This window comes from Typopeltis vanoorti, chromosome 19 (genome assembly GCF_054136105.1).
Source record: "Typopeltis vanoorti isolate ZY-2024b chromosome 19, IOZ_Tvanoo_1.0, whole genome shotgun sequence".
Classification (NCBI taxonomy): Eukaryota; Metazoa; Arthropoda; class Arachnida; order Uropygi; family Thelyphonidae; genus Typopeltis; species Typopeltis vanoorti.
In genome coordinates this window covers 47,577,834-47,597,581 of record NC_143567.1, presented here as the reverse complement: position 1 = coordinate 47,597,581, position 19,748 = coordinate 47,577,834, and the positions used below count along the sequence as shown (strand labels likewise).

Below are 19,748 nucleotides of genomic sequence, written 5' to 3'. Positions count from 1 at the left end.
TCAGTGAGAGTTTGGAAGTTCAAAACTAGGGAGACTAGAGATATTGGGGGGGAGACAATCAAGCACTGTCTAGCAATCCTTGGGATACATAAGTATGAGTGCAGGAATGATTATGAAGAGCTGGGTGCAGTTTTCGAATCCGAATGGGCAAGTAATGACATCATGTAAGGGTAACTGTAGGCCCAAGATGATGATGAAATGCATGTACACGAATGGTCCAAGTTTCAGAAATAAAGGAGAGGAGTTTTTAGCATTGATCAGCCGAACTTGGCCAAAATTGGCATCAGCAAAATCTGGTTGTCAGAGAATGATGTAGTTAGAATGTAATGGATTTTTTATTTTCAGAGAAGATAAAAGAAATAGGGCAGAAGGAGAGGTTATTAATGATAGCTGAAGAACTGCAACCAACAAAAATAGAAGTTAAAGAAGATTGTAGATCTTATGGAAATGGTTCATTTGAGGCTGTCTGGTGTGAGATAGAGGCCAATAGGACAAAATATATATATTGTTGGTTGCTGCTGTAGACCTGGTGGGCAGGGATACATCAACAGATTAGCACAATGAGTGCAGGCCAAAGCAATTATTGTGGGAGACTTCAACTATGGGGATATAGATTGAAAGGAGGAAGAGGTATATGGCAAAATGGAAATGGAATTTATAGTTACTAAGGGATAATTACCTGAATATCATAATTTTTGCAAACACTCCAGAAGACCTATATCATGAAAGAAGCAGAAAAGTCGGTCTAAAAATAAACAGAGAAAAAAACTAAAATCATGTTTAATAATTTTGTAACACCAAAAAACATAATAATAGAAAACAATTTCTTGGAAAGAGTCTCTTCATGTACATACTTAGGTCAGCTCATTGATCTAAATTCTGGACTCCAAAAGGAAATAAATAGAAGAGTTCAACTTTCCTGGAGTGCATTCAGAAAATTGAAAAGCATTTTTCAAAACAATGGTGTTCCACTCTGTTTGAAGAGGAAGATATTTAACCAGTATATATTTCCAGTCATTACATATGGTTGTGAGACTTGGTCTCTAACAAAATCACTGGCAGATAAACTAGCAACAACTCAAAGAAAAATGAAAAATTTCTAGGCATCACATTAAAAGATAAGAAGTGAAACACCTGGATAAGAAGCAAGACTCATATCACTGACATCGTTCTTCACCACAAGCAACAAAAATGGAAATGGGCCAGCCATCTATCCAGAAGAGAAGATGAGCGATGGACCACCATACTAACAAACTGGATTCCAAGAGAAAGGAAACGAGGCAGAGGACGTCCTTAATGATGGTGGAGTGATGAATTGTCAAATTTTGTTGAGAAAAATTGGTCAACCATTGCCAAGAACAGAGAAAGGTGGAAGGAACTGGAGGAGGCCTTTGCCCAGCAGTGGACAGAAAATGGCTGAAAAGAAGAAGAAATTACCTGAAACAGCACATGATGAGGAGAAACAGTTTGAGAGTGTTAGATCTGGTAATCTAGCATCAGAAAATCTAGGAACTCTATCTCCAATCGAGGAAAGTGACCATGCAATCTTGTCCTGGAAGGTGGCTCAGCATGTAGAATTTTTAGTTAAGAAAGGGTTTAAAAAAAAAAAGGGTGATATAGATTGGAAGGAAGAGAGAGCACATGGCAAAATGGAAATGGAATTTATACAGTTATTAAGGATAATTACCTGAAACAGCATGTGATGTTTCAGGTTTGAGTATGTTGGATTGGGGAAAGTGACCATGCAGTTGTAAAATCTCACATGAATGTTTTTGTATCATGCTTGTTTTTTTTGAAGAAAAGGAATTATCATTGTTTGTTAAAATACATCTTTCTATATGTATGTTGTAATTATGTTGCAAACTATGTGTTATTCAAATTGGTGACGTATGAGCTGTGATGTCAGCAGATCACATGTGTAATGTGATTCCGTGCTGTGAATCTCACAAGATGAGCATGCACACAAGATGCAAAGGATCTACCAAGGTTTTACTGCAGGTCACTGGAGTGTCTCACATAGAAGTTGATGAGGAGGAAAGATGACTAAGAGAAGTGTTTGCCAGCAAGTGAGATACTCATTGGTTGAAAAGGCATCGGCTAAGGTCGTTCTCGTTGGCAGAGAAGAGAATTCCAAAGAGAGAGAAAATTGAAGATCAAGAGAAAGAAATCAGCAGGAAGGACAAAACAGAAAACTGTCCAGAAGTTGAAGAACGTTATGACTCGGATAGAAAAAGGGACTGTAGCAAAAGTGCATTCTATGATCAATGGTTCATCATAAATACCTAGAAGAATGTAAAGTTGCAGCTGGACATTTCAAGTAATATGTTCTTGTTTTTTGTTTAGTAGTATTTATTTCATGTTGCTTGTGATAATACCTTAAAATAAGTGCCTAATATTAAAGTCGAAGGATTGTTATGTTAAAGTGAAGCTACAATAATGTTAAATGAGCTCACATATGTTACATCAAAGTGTTTACTAGTAGGAATAATTTGTAAATTATCCTAGACTATGAATAGGATATAAGAAAGAATTGTTAGGATCTTTTAAACTAAGCTCATGATTGATTGATTACATAGAATTCTCTGAGTAGTCATTCCTTGTACATAAGTTTATAGTTTAACTAAATGCGAAAATTTAATGAGCTTCATTAATTTGTATAACAGCACAGTAATGCTGAACGTCAATGCACTAATCCCAAAAATTTTCACGAACTTAAAAGCATCTAACCAACAAAAGGTAAAGATTTAAATTAATGTTAATTTATAAGATTAAGCCACAACTGACACAAGAATATTGGTTAGGTGAAAGGGGATATAAGGTTTATTTTGTTTCAGTTTAAATCTCACGAACTTGCACTCATTAACTAAATGCTGCAGTCAATAAATAAATAATTTAATTAATGGGTGTGAATGAGGGTGAGTGAGACAAAATAAAAGTAAAGTTTGAAAAAAAGAATAAAAAGGTTATAACAGTCTTATCCTTGGAGGTTGCTCAACATATGGAAATTTCAGTCAAGAAAAAGTTTATGCGGAACTACAAAGCTGGGAGTTACGACAAACTTAGGAGGCAACTTGGGGCAGTGCCGTGGCATAAGAATGAAATGAATGTCATTAATGCATGGGAAGTGGTCAAGGATTGTTTGAGCGAGGCAGTATCAGAGTTGCATACCCAGGGTTGGAAAGATAAACAGAGTAGGAATTAAGAGGATGACCAGCAATATAAAGCAAGAGTTACAAAAAAAAAGAATTGTGGAATGAATATAAACAATTACGTGATCAGCATGCCCGTGAGTAGTATAAAGCACAAGCAAAAAGGGTAAGTGGTATGGTAAGGAAGGCTAAATCAGATTTCTAAAGAAAATTAGCTGAGCAGGTCAAAGTAAATCCAAAAAAGTTTTTTTCCTACGTAGCAAGTAAGAGAAAGTTATGGAAAAATAACTTTATTCAGTAGTGATGATAGGAAAGTCACAGGAGCAGAAGAAATAGTTCAGTTATTAAGTGATCACTTTGCCAAGGGTATATATTATCTAGGTGGTGACTTTGCAATTACTGAGGTGACAGAAACTTATGTGAGCATTGAGGTAGATGAATTGGAGATACTCGGTAAATAGAAAAATATCAATGTGAATACTGCAGTGGGCCTGGACAGTATGTCTTCTCGTGTGCTGTGATAATGTGCAAGTGAACTGGCAGTGCCTCTGATGAAGTTGTTTAATCAGAGGCACTGCCTCTGATTAAACCGAAAGAAGTGGAAAGAGGAAAAGATAGTTTTATTACATAAAGGTAGCTCCAAGACAGAAGTAGCAAATTACAGACCAATTAGTATCTCTGGAGTAGTGGTTAAAGTATTATTGGAAAAGTTGATTAAAAGTAAAATTCAGGAATGGGTAGGTAGGAATATGTTACTTTATAGGGGACAGCATGGCTTTGTAAAAGGTAGGTCCTGCATCAGTAATTTATTCACTTTTATAATAAGATGACAGTAGAATTGGATAAAGGAAATGGCTACACCTTTGTAAAGGCATTTGACAGAATATCGCATGGAAAACTATTACATAAGTTGGTGCAAATGGAATGGACATGAGACTGGTGGTATGGATAAGGGGAATGGCTGATAGACAGACATCAGTGGGTGGTATATGATGGAGTGGAATCAAGGTGAATGAGGGCAACTAATGGAGTGTCCTAGGGCTCTGTACCAGGACCACTACTCTTTAATTTGTACATTAATGATATAGCTGAAGATTTGAAGGGGGATATTCAGTTGTTTGCCCATGATGCAAAACTATGGGGGACAATATTGGATAAAGGTGATGTAGAGTTTATCTTACAAAATGATTTAAATAAATTGGCAGTGAGGGTAAAGGACAATATTTGTCAATTCACTGTTGTAAAATGTTAAGTAATGCACTTCATGATGAAATGATTACACATGTCATATCACGAAAAGTTGTGATAATAACCATGAAGGAATTGAGGTAGAACCATGTAACTTACACATTATTCTACATATTCTGCACAAAGTGATATACTTGTTACAATTGTGACAACTCTGCTGCATCATTTGAATCCTCTGAGAAAAAAGTCTTTCCATTGTTGCACAAACCAGTCCACAGCTGCAGAAATGACTTAATCTGTGGTAAATTTTGTTCTTTTCAAGTGTTTCTTTATATTTGGGAATAGGAAATAGATAGCACTAGGTCTGGCAAATAGAGTGGATGAGGCAGACATTTAAAGACAAGTTGTGTACTATCTGTTGGGTTTCATGAGCAGTGTGAGCAGGTGCATTGTCCTGCAAAAGCAACACTCCTCTGCTCAGTATCCCACGGTGTTTTTCCTTTAGTATCTCCTTCGGAGCTGTTGAATGAACTGCTGCTGTAACAGTTTCACCTTTTTTGAGGTACTTGGTAAGGATTACGCTATCTATATCCCAAAATCTTTGTCTCCACTCCATTGATTTGATTGTTGTTTGGTGTCTGGGTCATAGTGATGATGCCTTGTTTCATCAGTGACAATATGAGCCAAAAAATTTACACCTGATTTCTCAAAATGACCCAAAATCCCTTGAGATGACAGCACGTGTTCTCTCTTTTGGTCAGCATTCAAACATTTGGGGACCCACTTTGCTGAGAGCTTCTGCATATCCAGATGTTGGCGGATAATAACCTTAACTTGTTCCACGGATATCCCCAGAGTCTTTGCAATGTTTTTGGCTAGTATTCATCTATCATATCAAGGATTCAACATTATTTAACATCATGGCATGCACTGCATTGATGCTTTCAGGTGTGATTGCTGTGGTAGATCTTCCTGACCTGGGGGTATATGTTGTCTCAGGATGCCAGTTTTAAACTTGCCCACCATCTGACAACTGTTGGAGATATTGGGGCACAGTTCCCTAAAGTCTCACACAATGCTTGGTGAATCTCAGTTGCAAACTTTTCTTGCAGCCCGAAAAACTTGAAGGCCCACACCTTCAAAACCTCTGACATGTCTTTTTTGTATAATCTAAAAGAAAGAGAAAGAATTATTACAATTTGATGAAACATGGGGAGAACCTTTCAGCCCCCCCCCCCCCCGACATATTGCAAGAGTTAACTCAGAGGATTACTTGGATGTTGAAGAAAACATTGATAAGTAAAGATAGGGAGGTTATTATCCCTCTTTATAAGGCTATTGAGAGACGAGTGACCAAGCTGGTGACAGATCTGTGGAATGTTTCCTATGAGGATATTGAGGGTGGTGGTGGTGGGGGATTTGCAGAGTTTAGCTGATAGGCAGAGGAGAGGGAATATGATAGAAACTTAAGTTACTAAAGGGATACTATAAGATTGACACAGAAGAAATTTTTTAATACATGGGGAGTAGGGGGAAAATAAGGGTTGGACCTGGATGCTGTCTGAGTGTGGTTAGTAAGGATGTGCAGACTAGGTGCTTTCTTTGGTGAGTGTGTGGAATGAATTGCCAGAGGTGGTTGTGAGCATCCCAACAGTGCATATGTTTAAGGAGATGCATGATAGATATTGTTTTAATGGATTGAGTGGATCTCCCATGATAAGTCTTTTGATTCCATGGAGTGCCCATATAAATAATAATAATATTGGTTTGCATATGTAATTACTGTTGGGACTAGTTAACTTTTCTTTCATTCTGATCTTTCCTTTTCATAAGGAAAACTATTTATTACACAAAATGTTCTTTCTCGTGACATTTATTGTGGTGACAATGTAATGCTGAATATACTGAAGTACGCTATATAAGTTATTGCTGGCTGTTGGTTGCAAGCACCATGTATTGCTGTGTGATGGCTTGACATGGTACATAATGCCATGCCACATCTACACACACACACACACACACAAATGGTTATAACTTTGCATCTGAGAGTTAATGATTTCTTGCATCACACTTTTCTTATATCATATGATTTTTATTGAAGACCAACTTCTCATCTTCCTTTTGTCTATTTCTGTTCTTTGGAACAGCCTTCCTGATACTTTTCTCCCAGTGAATACAGTACCTACACCCCCTTCAAGAAACTTGTTAATAGATTTATTCTTTCTCCTTAACATATACATAGCACTGTTGTGTTATAGGTTTTGCTTCCTCGTGTGTATGGGTGGGGGGGGGTCAATTTATATATATATATATATATACACACACACACACACACACACACACACACACACACACACACACACTAGACACCACTTATTGTGATCACTTTAGGACAGTCGTTTTTTGATAACAATAACTGGCTGATAATACTTATTATTATTGTTACATAGCACCTCCAGGGAGTCCAAAGACTCGTCGAGGGAGGGCACCTACTCCACACCTCTCCGTCTCCACCACTCAATCCACCAACTGCAACTGCGTTCATCATCTACACCAACACCATCTACTGCTGACAACCACCACTAGTATTTTCACAGACAATCGCAGACATCCATGCCCACGCTTGGATTCGAACCCGCAACCTTTTGGCTGGAGAGTGGATATGCTAACCACTTGTCCAACCAGGCTGGCAGGATAACATTAAGCAAAGGATATAAAAAATTGCATCATTTATTTCAATTTATTGTTATGAACATTATTTAATTTAATTTATTGTTATAAACAATTTTTAATAAGCAAAACATAAAATTTGTTTTAAAAACTGATCTAGTGTTGTCTGTCGTGTCTTTGAATATAGTAGTTCAGCCAGCAAAGGTTGGTTGATTGGTAGAGCCTCTGCTACTACCCACCAATTTCTTTTTGCTTAACGCAAAAGTTAAGCAAATTTGAGCATGGTTAGTAGTTGGAAGGATTTCAGTCATTCGATGCTATTGGCACACTTTCCCTTGATGAGTGTTTGGACTCCCTGGAGATGTCACATAATAATATTACTCATAATGCCTTTCGAAGTTTGTCGCTCTATGTTGCACACCACGAAAGTATTCGTAGAGCTTCTTGCATCTGGGCATTGGTTGGAGGAGCTTCTAAAATTTGTTCTTCTATACTTATATTAGGTTCACTTTCATCTATTAGTTTCAAGTTCTCATCGGAAGTAGCTTGACATATTTCTGACACTGTTAATGTGGCCACCACTTCAACGTTATCAATATCAAACCAATTTTCAAATTCTTCTTTTGATACACTGTCTGGGGTTTTATCAAAAATTTCATTTGTAAGATATTCAAATTCTTCAGAATGTGAGTTTCAGAGTTTATCTTAAAAATCCACCTTTTTTTTTTTTTTTTTTTTTGGAAGCAGTTTTCAATAGTCTTCTCTGAGACTTGCATCTGTGACATTGCAATGTTACAGAAATCTACTCAATGCAATGCATCAATAATGGGAAATCTTTTTTTTTTTGTAATTGCACTTGCATCAGATTGGTCTTTTATATAATCAAGTTCAGTTATAATTCTTGCACAACTTTCCTGTGATAGTAAGCTTTAAAAGCTCATATGATGCCTTGGTCACATGGTTGAAATAATGATGTAGTATTCAAAGGCAAGAAGATTACCTTGATGTTCTTTAATGATAAATTGTTTGTGTGTGCAGTGCAGTTGTCTACTAACAAGACAATTTTTCGTTTTAATTTAAGATCCCACTTAACTAACCAATTGTTGAAAATGGCATTAGCCACCAAAGCATTTGCACTAGAACAGTAGTCAACAGGCAAACTTTTGACACCTTTAAAACACCAAAGATTTTTACTTTTTCCAGTCAATATATAAATATATATAAAATATATTTATATATATATATATATAAAAATATAAAATCTTTTTGGGCTGCCATATGAATATCTGCCTGGCAAGTGATTTGTAAATGACTGAAATGTGCAGCACACTATTTACTGGTTAAAAATACTTGATACATTTCTTTTACACTGATTTGATGCTTTTGTGCAATGGTAACATTTTTGACAACTGTGGAAAGTGATGGAACCATAGTTGATTCATGTTTCATACAGTAACTGGCAGAACTAAGTCCTTCTTTCTGCCATTTGCAACTAACATGCTGGTTATCTTAGTTTTTGTAACATCCTCGTATTTCACATTTATTAAATTCTAAACAGTTCACAGTATTAGTTAAGGGGATAAAAATCCCTTATTGTTTATCAGCCAGTAAGCGAAACTAAGATCGAAAACTACGATCTGTAACGTTTCATGCCAATGAACTGTCAGCGTATCCAAGCGTAAGTGACCACTTGGTAGTGCCACACCACGGCAACTCGTTGCAAAGAAAAAAATAGCCGTTTGGCTTTTCATCTTAGTTATACTATGTTATAATATAATATAGTGACGCACCTTTCTGGCAAAAGTATGTAAGTTCTTTTCACTTAAACTCGGATATTCTAGGTCTAACTACTCACTGATGAGACCTCAAAAAAGGTTGAAACCGGTCTGGGTAGTGACCTCTCCTCATAATGTAAAAGCAGTACTACATCTCCTAAGAGCTGTGTGTTTTTACATTATGAGAAAATATCAAGAACAGTGAGGGAACTTACTCCACCTTTGCAACGAGTTGCCGTGGTGTGGCACTACCAAGTGGTCACTTACGCTTGGATACGCTGACAGTTCGTCGGCATGAAACGTTACAGATCGTAGTTTTCGATCTTAGTTTCACTTACTGGCTGATAAACAATAAGGGATTTTTATCCCCTTAACTTATCTACCTCGCCAGAAAAAAATAGCTGTTTGGCTTTTCATCTTAGTTCACAGTATTATTTATTGCAAGAGTTTTTATTATGACTTCTTGGAAAGTTCTGTGCTGTAAAGTATCAAGAAGGAAAATCATACATAGAAAATTCCTCTTAGTGCAGATGGACTTGAACTTCATTTTTTGAACTATGTAATAATTAATAACAGTACTGCTATGCTAGAGGCATCAGTCCATAATAACAGATGTTAAAAACTGAAGGTGATTAGTTATAAAAATTGCTTTGTTAGTGAGACTGTTCTGAATGGTTGTCTCTTTGTTATATCTTGCAAGGAGCATTTATATTTTTGCTTCATATGACTTTAGCTGATCTATTATAGTTTATAATAATATAAATAATAAACACTCATTATAATTTATGAGTGTTTAAACTGTTTCAAATAATTTGAAATCATTAATATATATATATATATCTTTTTTTCAGCCTCATCTGGTGAAAATACCTTTACAAAAAAATTTTGATAAGCATTCAAAAAACTTAGCTTCAATTAGTCCTGGTGGTCTGCTGTTAGGACTTTATCATTTACATGTTGCTTATAAGGTAAGCCTTTATGTAGATTACAATATTACTTACATTCCCTTTAATATTATTTAATTTTAAAAAATTTATTTGTATTTCAAAGCCCATTTATGACAAACAATTCTAAAATTTTGGGTATTGTTGTATACCCAAATTACTATTAAAGTAAGTTTAAAAGTAACAAACATTATGAGAAATAATGTTTCTCCAAATTACTACATATATAAACAGTTAATTCTTTACCTTCCTTAGGCACAATATAATATAATATATAATAAAATATAATATATATATATAGAGAGAGAGGGGGGGGGTATGTTGATGCATATACTTTGTGTAAACAAATATAATCATTAGATTATGATCCTTTGTTTAGCTGATAACAGAGAATTAAATTTAAATGATTTCATGAAAAATGATTAATTTCTTTCTTTAAATGGAAAGAGATTATCTTTCATCTAACCCATCATTTTTATCAATTTACATCTTATGAATTATAAATTGAGCATTCTGTAATATTTATTTGAAGTTTAAGATAATAAATAAAGCATGAATTAGAACAATGATTAGGCAATAATGATTGGTTGCTATAGTATGCAACACTTCTTCTTGAGTAGCAGGCAGTATCTTGTGGGCAAATATGAGAGTGAAGAATTGGACAGTGAGATTTGTTTGTGTCTATGGAAAGTTCTAAGGAAGAAATGGAGGAATATATTAGGCATTAGAGAAGGGAGCTTATACAAAGAAAAAGGAAAAGTTGGTCCTTTTTTTTTATCTAAATGGTAGAGAAGGAAATGATTACCAAACATATAGAAATGTTTTGGAGAAAACAGCAAAGCTGTTTTCTCCAAAACATTTCTAAAAACATTATTATTAAAAGCTTTTGTTTCTAAAACAAAAGCTAATAATAATAATGGGATGTACTTGCTAGATTTCTATTCAGGACATGGACTAATCATTACCACCACCATGTTCTGACATAAAGATGTGCACAAATTCACATGGAGAGATGGCACAAAAAATAAGTAGTCTTGTTTGATTATGTTATTGTTGATTAATATCTTTTTGCTGATCCAAGAATAAAAGTATATAGAGGATTTGAAATAGGAAGTGATCACCATTTAGTTCTGAGCAGATTAAAATTGAATATAATATTATTAATACCTGACCCCCCCCCCATGGAGTCAAAAGAGGTACACGCCATTACTCAGAAAGCTGATCAGACTGTGCTCTTGACTCATTTAACATGTCTGCATTCACTACACAGTCACAGTGCATTGCACTCTAACAACTTTCTTGCTCACATCTTCTTTGTTCAATTTCCAGGAAAGCTTCCCCTCTCCCCTGTTTTACTCTATCTCATTCTGTGAAAGATTTCTTTCATATTAATCTAGTAACAATCCCTTACACACATCTGATGTATCCTCCTCTTCTCCTCCTACAATTCATGAGGCTTTGCAAATTTCATTCCCTCAATTTGTCTTCAGACTTCACATTCCAAAGACCGGTTATCACCTTAGTCATTCTTCTCTGAACTCTAATTTATCTTCATCACTATGAAAGCCAGGCAACGAAATTTGTGCACAGTAATGCATATGAGACTTTTATACAAAGGAACTATACCCTTTTTTTTTTTATTTCTGCACTTAAGGTCCCCTACATCATTTCTGTAATCTGATGTGCTGACTTCACAACTTATGCAGTGTGACTCCCCCCTGAGAAGGAACTTCAGATCCTTCTCCAACACTGCTCCCAGATTTCTTGTCTCCTTAACCTTCTTCAAAATTTCCCCACCAGGTGTATACTTTGCATCCCATCATTGCCTACCAATTTTTAGAACATTACACTTTACAACATTGAACTGATAGTTCCACTCACTAGCCCACTCAATCATTTGAAGTCCTCTTGTTAAACTGTATCTGCTTTATTTCATCATTCTCCCTAATTCTGCATCATCTGCAAACAATTGCATATCTCCATTTAAACCTATACCTATAATTAATATACAAGTAAAACAACTGTCCAAAACAGACCCTTGTAGCACTCTACTAGTGACTCTTCTCTTTGGAGAGTTATCACTAGTAGTGTGCTACAGTGTCATTTCATCCCAATTGACAGCTTTGTAGTGCCTATAAATGGCTTGCTGATATCTTTTTATATTGATCCCATACACAAAAGGTCAAAGGACCTGTAAGCACATCAATACTGTATCTGGAGTACAGATGAGGACTGAGATAGTTGTTTGAGAATAATTCTTGCAGAAGGCTGCCCCAGAGGACAGATAAATGGAATAAAAGAGGAGGGAAAGAAGCAAGTTCGATGTGTTTGCGGTTGTGCAGTGAAGGTGCTGGGCAACTGCTGCTGTTGTATTAATAGGTGCAACAGAAAGTAGAGGAATTGTGGTTGCCAATTCAGTGAAGCAATGACCACTGAAGTACATGTAGAATAGATACAGTGCTGAAATACTGTATCTGTGAAGATGGAGGTCGAAGTGAATCTATAAGAGAGGGATTGTCTATGAGCCAAATTGCTCTCCTTTTTTTTTTTTTTTTTTTTTTTTTGATCTACCAGCCTCTCATGTATGTTGAGCCCATACATGAGAAGTTGGTAGATCAACCTATAGTGCATTAGTACCATGGGTTGGAAGAGAAGGTACTTGTTCACATTGGATTTGAATGACTGTATATTGTATTCCTTAATGAACACATCAAGGGAAAGACTGTTCCATAGTATAGTAGTTGCAGGGATGGAGGAGGAGAAACTTGTTCTGTGGGCAAGGTGCACTGTGTAGGGATGTTGAGCAGCAGCTGCACGTGTTCCAATGAGCTTAGTACTAAGTGGGGGATTATTGATGCTATTTCGGATGAACATTTTCCATGGAAATATTTATAGATAACACATAGTGCAGAGACCAATCGTCTGTGCAAAAGTGGAGAAAGTGAGTTGGTAAGAGATGAGTCAAATAAGTCTGATTGCTCTCCTCAGTATTGAGTCGAGCATTTTGAGGGAGCTTTTGGGGGCTCCACCCCCATATGTGGGAGCAGTATTCGATGGTTGGACAGATTTGTGATTTGTATAAGGTTAACAGCTGTTCAGGGGTGAAGTAATGTCTTAAGCTAAAGAGAAATCCTAGTTTTTTAGAAGCTGAGGATGCAATGGTTGTTATGTGTTTATGCCAGGAGAGGCTTGATGTCGGGGTAATTCCAAGAAGAGAAATCTCAGATTGTTTGGAAATTTGGATGTTGTCAAAAACAATACTGGGAGAAAATGGTTCTTTTTTTGTGAGAAATGAGACAGTACTGGGTTTTATTTGCATTGAAATTGACTAGGTTATCTGCACCCATTGGAGGATGGCTTGGAGGTCTGAATTGAAGGCAGTGGTGGTTCTGTAGGTTGAGGTGAGTTGTGTAGAGTGAGGTTTATCAAAAGAAAGGGAGGAGTATAATGCGCTATTGTCTGCAAAACTGTGTATTGGGTTGGAGGTAAGCTGAAATAGGTCATTGATATATAGTAGGAAGAGAGTTGGTGAGAGGACAGAACCTTGAAGAACCTCAGCATTAGTCGAATGGTGAGGGGATAAGGAGCCATCCACTGCCACACATTGTGTGTATCCAGACAGAAAGCTGGCAATCCAACTACAGATCGCTTGAGATAGACCAAACGATGGCAGCTTGCTTAGTAAGCCCTTGTGCCAGATCCGGTCAAATGCCTTGGCGATGTCAAGTCCAACCTCTTGAGATTCTCCAAACTTCTCCATGGCATTTGTCCATAGATGGGTGACATATGAGCAGATTTCCTGTTGATTGGTAGTGATGGAATCCATACTGGCGGTCGTTTATTAGACAGTTGGGAATTGATGATTTTTCCATTACTTTAGACAGAACTGAGGTGAGCGAGATGAGGCGGTAGTTGGACAGCAGTGACACTGCCCTTCTTGGGAATGGGTTGAATGTAGGCCAAATTCCAGGCTGTGGGATAGATACCAGTGGAGTAAGACAGTGTATATATACATATAAGTGACATAGGACAGAAGACAGTTCTGGTGCACAAACCTTCAGGACAATTGGAGGAATGCCATCAGGGCTGGGCGATTTTTTTGTGTCTATAGACAGCATCAAGAATTTTTAAAGCAGTATTCTAAGGATGGGCAGATTTTGGATTTATATAAAGTTAAGAGCTGTTTGGGTGTAAAATAGCATCTTGAATGAAATTGGTGCCTTGTTTTTTGGATGTTGAGGAAGCTATTGATGTGATGTGTGTATGCCAGGAGAGACTGGAGATAATTAGATCTCTCTGTCTCTGCTTGGACTGTAAGTCCAAGCAGAGAGATCTGATCATGTCTAGTGATTTGTGTATTACTGAAGGTATGGGTGTGTTAGCTGAGATCTCTGTTGTGAGAAAAGAGACATGACTATGTTTTTGTGGCATTAAAGGTGACCAGGTCCACCCTCCTCCCCCTCTTTCCCTGATTGAAGGATAGTACATAAATCAATGTTTAAGGCACTGGTTGTAGATGATCTTTATGTCTAGGATGTCTGTGCACTGCAAAGCTATGAATAGAATTAGTGGTGATTGAAAGTAGGTCATTTATTATTATTATTAGATCGCCAAGGAGTCAACAAGTGAATTATATGTATGGGAGAAAGAGAGTAGGTGATAAGACAGAGCCCTGAGGTACTCCTGCATTGATGGTGCAGCCAGAAGAGAGGGTGCCATCCACCATAACACATTGTGAATGACCAGAGAGGAGGCTGGCAACCTAATTACAGAGGCTTGCAGATTAACCAAAGGACTGCAATTTATTTTGCAGGCCTCAATGCTAGACACAGTCAAAAGCTGTGGAAATGTTGAGAGCAACTGCACAAGTTTCTCTGAACCTTTCCATAGCACATGCCAAGCAGTGGATCTTTATAAGCTAGGAGGTCAGGTGTGGATCTTGAATGGTGGAATCCATACTAGTAATTGTTGATTAATCAGTGGGCCTCTAGATAGTGGAGTAGTTGACTATTGATGACTTTCCATTATTTTGGTGAGAATTGATGGTGATGGTGATTGGTCAGTAGTTGATGGTGGACTTCTATCTCCCTTTTTTTGTGCCAGCTATGTATAATAGATTGTAGAGACAATACAAGATTGATATTAGCCCTGGAGCACAATGTTTGAGAACAATCTGAGAGCTGTTGTCAGGACCAGAAGATTTTTTAGTGTCCAAGTTATTTAGTAATTTTCTGTTATCCTTTTGTTGAAAAACTACAGGAGGCACAGTGCTCAGATTCTGGTAGGAGGCAATTTTCCTTTGTTATCTGTTCAGGAATTTGAGGAAAAGAGTGATGCTAGGAGGGCAGCCTTATCTTTAGGTAAGGTAACAGTGGTGTCATCAGGATGAAAGTGCAGGTGAGCAGGAGATACAGCATCCATTTGGATAGGAGGCAGGTTTTCTGCTGATGACTGTTGCAATTTTTGCATGATTTGATATAGGCAGAGTATGAAGCTAGAGAACTTGATGCAAGCCACCTGTGGTAAGCTTAATTTTTTCTTTAACTGCTTTCATACACATGCTATTGAACCAGGGCTTGGAAAGCGAACGAGGATTTTGGGTAGAGTGGATGATGAAGGCCTTCATGCCAGTGAGGATAATTTCTGTAACTCATTCAGAGCAGTTGTTATGGTTGAATGAGTAGAAGCAATAGTTGGACCACAGAAAGGAGGAGTAGAAATTTCAGAGGTCATCCCAATTGACAGCTTTGTAGTGCCAGCAAATGTGAGTCTGGGTGTGGTTTGAGGGAAGGGTGTTTTGTGACAGAGGAGACTTGTGCTAGATTGTAGTCTGAGTTATTGAAAGGAGAGGTGATTTTTACATGTGTCTAGAACAACCGGTTAAAAAGAGATCCAGTGTGTTGGGAGAGTGAAGAGGGTTATCAGAAATTTGTGTAGATAGGTGTACAATTTACATAAGGCCATTGCTTGTGACAAAGATTTTCATTTCTTGGTCAGTGGTGTTGGAAAAGAAGTGCCAGTTAGAATTGTGGACATTGAGTTTTCCTAGGAAGATGACCTCATTATTAAGATAACTGGAATGCAGATGATCAAGCTTCATAAAAAGGAATTTTACTGAAAATTACTAGAGGCAAGGAAACTTTGAGCCAGAGGAGGTTGAAAGCAGAAGGATTCTAAATTAGTCGCTCTCTGGCATGCAGTGTCTGATCTCACAAAAGACGTTGTGAGATCAGATATTGCATGTGTGGTAATTTAGACATTGGAAGGGGACAGTAGTGGATGCAAATACTAACTGGGTCTCTTTCAAGAGTAACGGTGTGCTCTAAGTGGTGTATGTTATTAATGTTAGTGCTAATGCCACAGATATTAAAGTAGTCATGAAAGTGAGTTTTTATTGAGGAAATCCTGGCATGGTTTGTATGTTTTGATTGATTGTGTTGTCTTTTGGTTGGAATTAATTTATGAGGGAGATATCACTGTACGATTCATCATTAGTGTATTTGTGGTTATATGGAAGGATAGAGTAGGGACATGTAGTGAGAAGAGATAGCCTCTTGGACATTCAAGTAGAGAGTGACCAGTCTCGTTGCCATAATATGGCCTTGATAGTGCTTCCCACGTACCACTACTCGGATTCCCACTCAGACACAATGCGGCAAAGCATGTGGCATTGGAATAATGTACCTGATCGGGAAGCTTCCTGACTCATTACTGACAGGTTCAAGCCTGTGCACTAACTGGTGGCTGGCCTACAGCACCACTGTTTTAATGATGTACCCTCAAAAAGTAGTTATGGGTCTCTAAATATGTTTGGCTTGACCTTGAAAGGTATTACTTGCACTGCACAGAGAAGGGGGCGGGGACAGAAACCAGAATCCCTTCTCTAGAGACAAAATATGGCATATGCCACCTCAAGCACCCTTTCTTTACCCTTTTTTTGTGGAAGGCCATGTTGCTGAAAGGTGCTATTGATTTGACAGGGAGAGGCTATATATTGCACATTACTTGCCCATTAGATGCACAATCTGACCTATCCAACTCACTAATCTAGCAAATCCATTCCAGTTTAGTTACCAACTTTTCATGTGGCAGTCTATCAAAAGCCTTTGCAAAATCTAAGTATACCACTATATATTCATCTCCCTTGTCCAATGCATTTATCACCTTGTTTATTGTACATAAGTAAATTAGTAAAACATGACCTCTCTTCGACAAACTCATGAAGAATTTAGCCAGAGGCATGTGAAATTATCTGCAAGGGTAGAAAAATCAGAACTCCATAGTGGACTCAGGAAGTTAGAGACTATCAAGAAAAGAAGGAAGTGTATTAAGAATTCCTAGTAAGTAAGTCAGCATGTTTCTGAGAATAGAGAAAATGTAAGAAGCAATGCATAAAACTAACTAAATACAAATTATGAGAACATAGAAAGTAAATATCAGGAAGGTTACATAATATTCTCGACACTATTGAAAAAGCTTAAAAATGGAGGAAAGGATAGCGTTAAAGAAGTCAAAGACGATAAAGGTAACAAATTCTAGATGTCTGAAGTAATTACTTTCAAAGATTGCTAAATGAAACAAGCAGTAACAGCATGATAGTAGAAAACATTTAAGAGGAATGCAACCAGGAGTATCTGTCACTACTTGAGGTAGAAAAGCCATCAAAAGCCTGAAAGGCAGCTGGTATAGATGATATTCTACCAGAAATGCTCAAACATGGAGATATAAAAGTGTTGCAGAAGGCCTGGTCATAGAGTTGAATTCCAGATGATTGGAATAGAACTGTCATAACACCCAACTATAAAAAGGAAAATAAAGCAATGTGAGAATTAGAGGAATCTTCATATTGAGTGTTTTGGGCATGGTAAGATTTCTGCAAGCATCCTTGAGTGGAAGGGAAACTTGGAGAAAAGCAATCTGGGTTCAAGTCAAATAGAGGTTGTCAGGATCAGATTTTAACTTTAAGATATATAGTTGAGAAATCATGGGAATATAATAGGGATGTGTATTGTAGATCTGGAAAAGCATATAACAAAGTACCAAGAGAAAAGCTGTTCAAAACACTATAGTTATATCAGGTAAATGCTACATTATGTCGAGCAATACATATTTGTGTTGGAAGTCAGCTATTAGAGGTTCAGAAAGTTGGTTTGATGTTAAATCAGATGGAAGATGAGGGTGGCCATCATCTCTCCACTATTATCTGTATGAATCACATGAAAGAAAGTGACATTAACCCCGATATCAAAATTGAATATTTTAATCTCATCTCTTGACTTGATGCAAATGATATATTCCTAAATTCCATTCCATTTAGTTAGGGAATCCTGCGGATTCCCTAACTAAATTGAATAACTGCTGTAATAAATTTGATATGAAAATCAGCAATAAAAAGACACTGAGAATAGATAAGAATACTAAAAACATTATGTTGAATGACAGAAAAAAAGTAAAACATTTCAGCTATTAGTGAAGTTTGCAAATTAAACGTGGAAATAGACAACAGAGAAAAATAAGTCAAAACACTAAACTGCTGTATAAAAGAGTGTTGAAATCAATTTTAACTTGTGAATCTGACTGAGAACTGGGTTAGAAATAAAACTTGATCAAAAAACTGTGGACCACAGGTATAAGAGTTCTGAGAAAGAATGGCTAAATCATATTAAAAATGAGAATATTATGAAGGAACTTGATATTTTTAGCATTCAGGAATGTGTGAGCAAAGCTAAATATGATCACTTGAATAGAATGGGAAAGGAAGAGTCAGCAAAAGAAAAATTTTTGCTTTATAATGGCAAGAAAAAGCCCAAAGGAAGATCTAGGTGGATTGATACAATAAGAAGTGCCTTAGAAGCCTGAATTATAAGATCTCACAGGCTTTCTCAGACTTCTAAGTAAACTTTGGAATTTTCTGTGGAACCATTATTTTCAAATTCCTGATTTGTGCCATCAAGGGATATGCTAATACTGTGATAGTACTATATGAAAAGTTTACATTATTATTAACTTCTTACCGCTTGTTTAACTGGTGACAACCCTGCTAATATGAAATTATATCTTGTTGCTGCCATCATTATCTTTTGGTCTGAGCCAATACAGAATACAGTTTGTTGCCAGCCTATCCCTGCTCATTCATTTTCTAGGTAGATATCTACTAATGGAATACATCACGAGAAGGTGAGGATTGGATATTATACCAGTTGCCCTGTTCATTTTTCTACATTCCTTAAAAGGCTATGTGGAGGACTCCACTTATCTAGCTTTGATCCTTAAGTGATCCCTATCATTATTATTATATTAGAATTATATTTAGAACAAAGTTATTAGAATTTTAGAAAATTTTTAGTCTATTTAATGTATTGAATTGTGGATTATACATAACATATAAATGGCATAATTAGTTCCAAGAAAGGAGGGTGGGGTTATAAGTTGCTTATGAACTACTACAAAATAGTTGGCATTATACATTTTTATTATAGATGGAAAAAAATGTTTGGAAATTGTTCAATTTAAATATTTCTTAATTTTTAGTACTTTAGACGGAAACATGAAGACATCATTCTGAATCTTAAAGATAAACAGTATAGTGGTAAGTTTGGAACTATTCTGGATTATTTTGTATTAAATTTTCATTTTTACAATTTAAAAAAAATATGTGCCCATTTATACTTTTTTTTTTTTTTTTGGTAATACTGTCTCACTAGTGTATTGAATAGAATTTATAATTTGATAGCTAATGATATTTTTTTTGTTCTCTTCTTGTAGCTGTGCTGTACAATTTAATTGTATTGGGAACGCATATTTTTCATTATTCCATCCCTGCTTTCCCATTTGATTAATAATTGAACCTAATGGCAGTTATTGCGCACACACACACACATGAATACTATTTTAAGGCTATTATTTTACCAATTGCCTAAAGATCGTACTAATTGGCTGCATTAAGCAAACAACACCAAATTCCTTTGAGTGTCTGAATAGATGAATAAACATATCTGGAATTTAATAAAATTCCAGATATG

The 19,748-nt window shown here is 36.5% G+C and overlaps 1 protein-coding gene across 2 annotated transcripts in view; it reads left to right on the top strand.

Moving 5' to 3' along the window:
• LOC150096071 (uncharacterized) overlaps positions 1–19,748 on the top strand; it is a 229,974-nt gene that overhangs the window by 93,810 nt on the left and 116,416 nt on the right. For both annotated transcript variants that reach the window (XM_090409310.1, XM_090409309.1), the window contains exons 10-11: positions 9,634–9,750; positions 19,258–19,315. In XM_090409310.1, the coding sequence (XP_090265436.1) occupies positions 9,634–9,750; positions 19,258–19,315 (175 nt within the window). The remainder of the gene's footprint in view (positions 1–9,633; positions 9,751–19,257; positions 19,316–19,748) is intronic.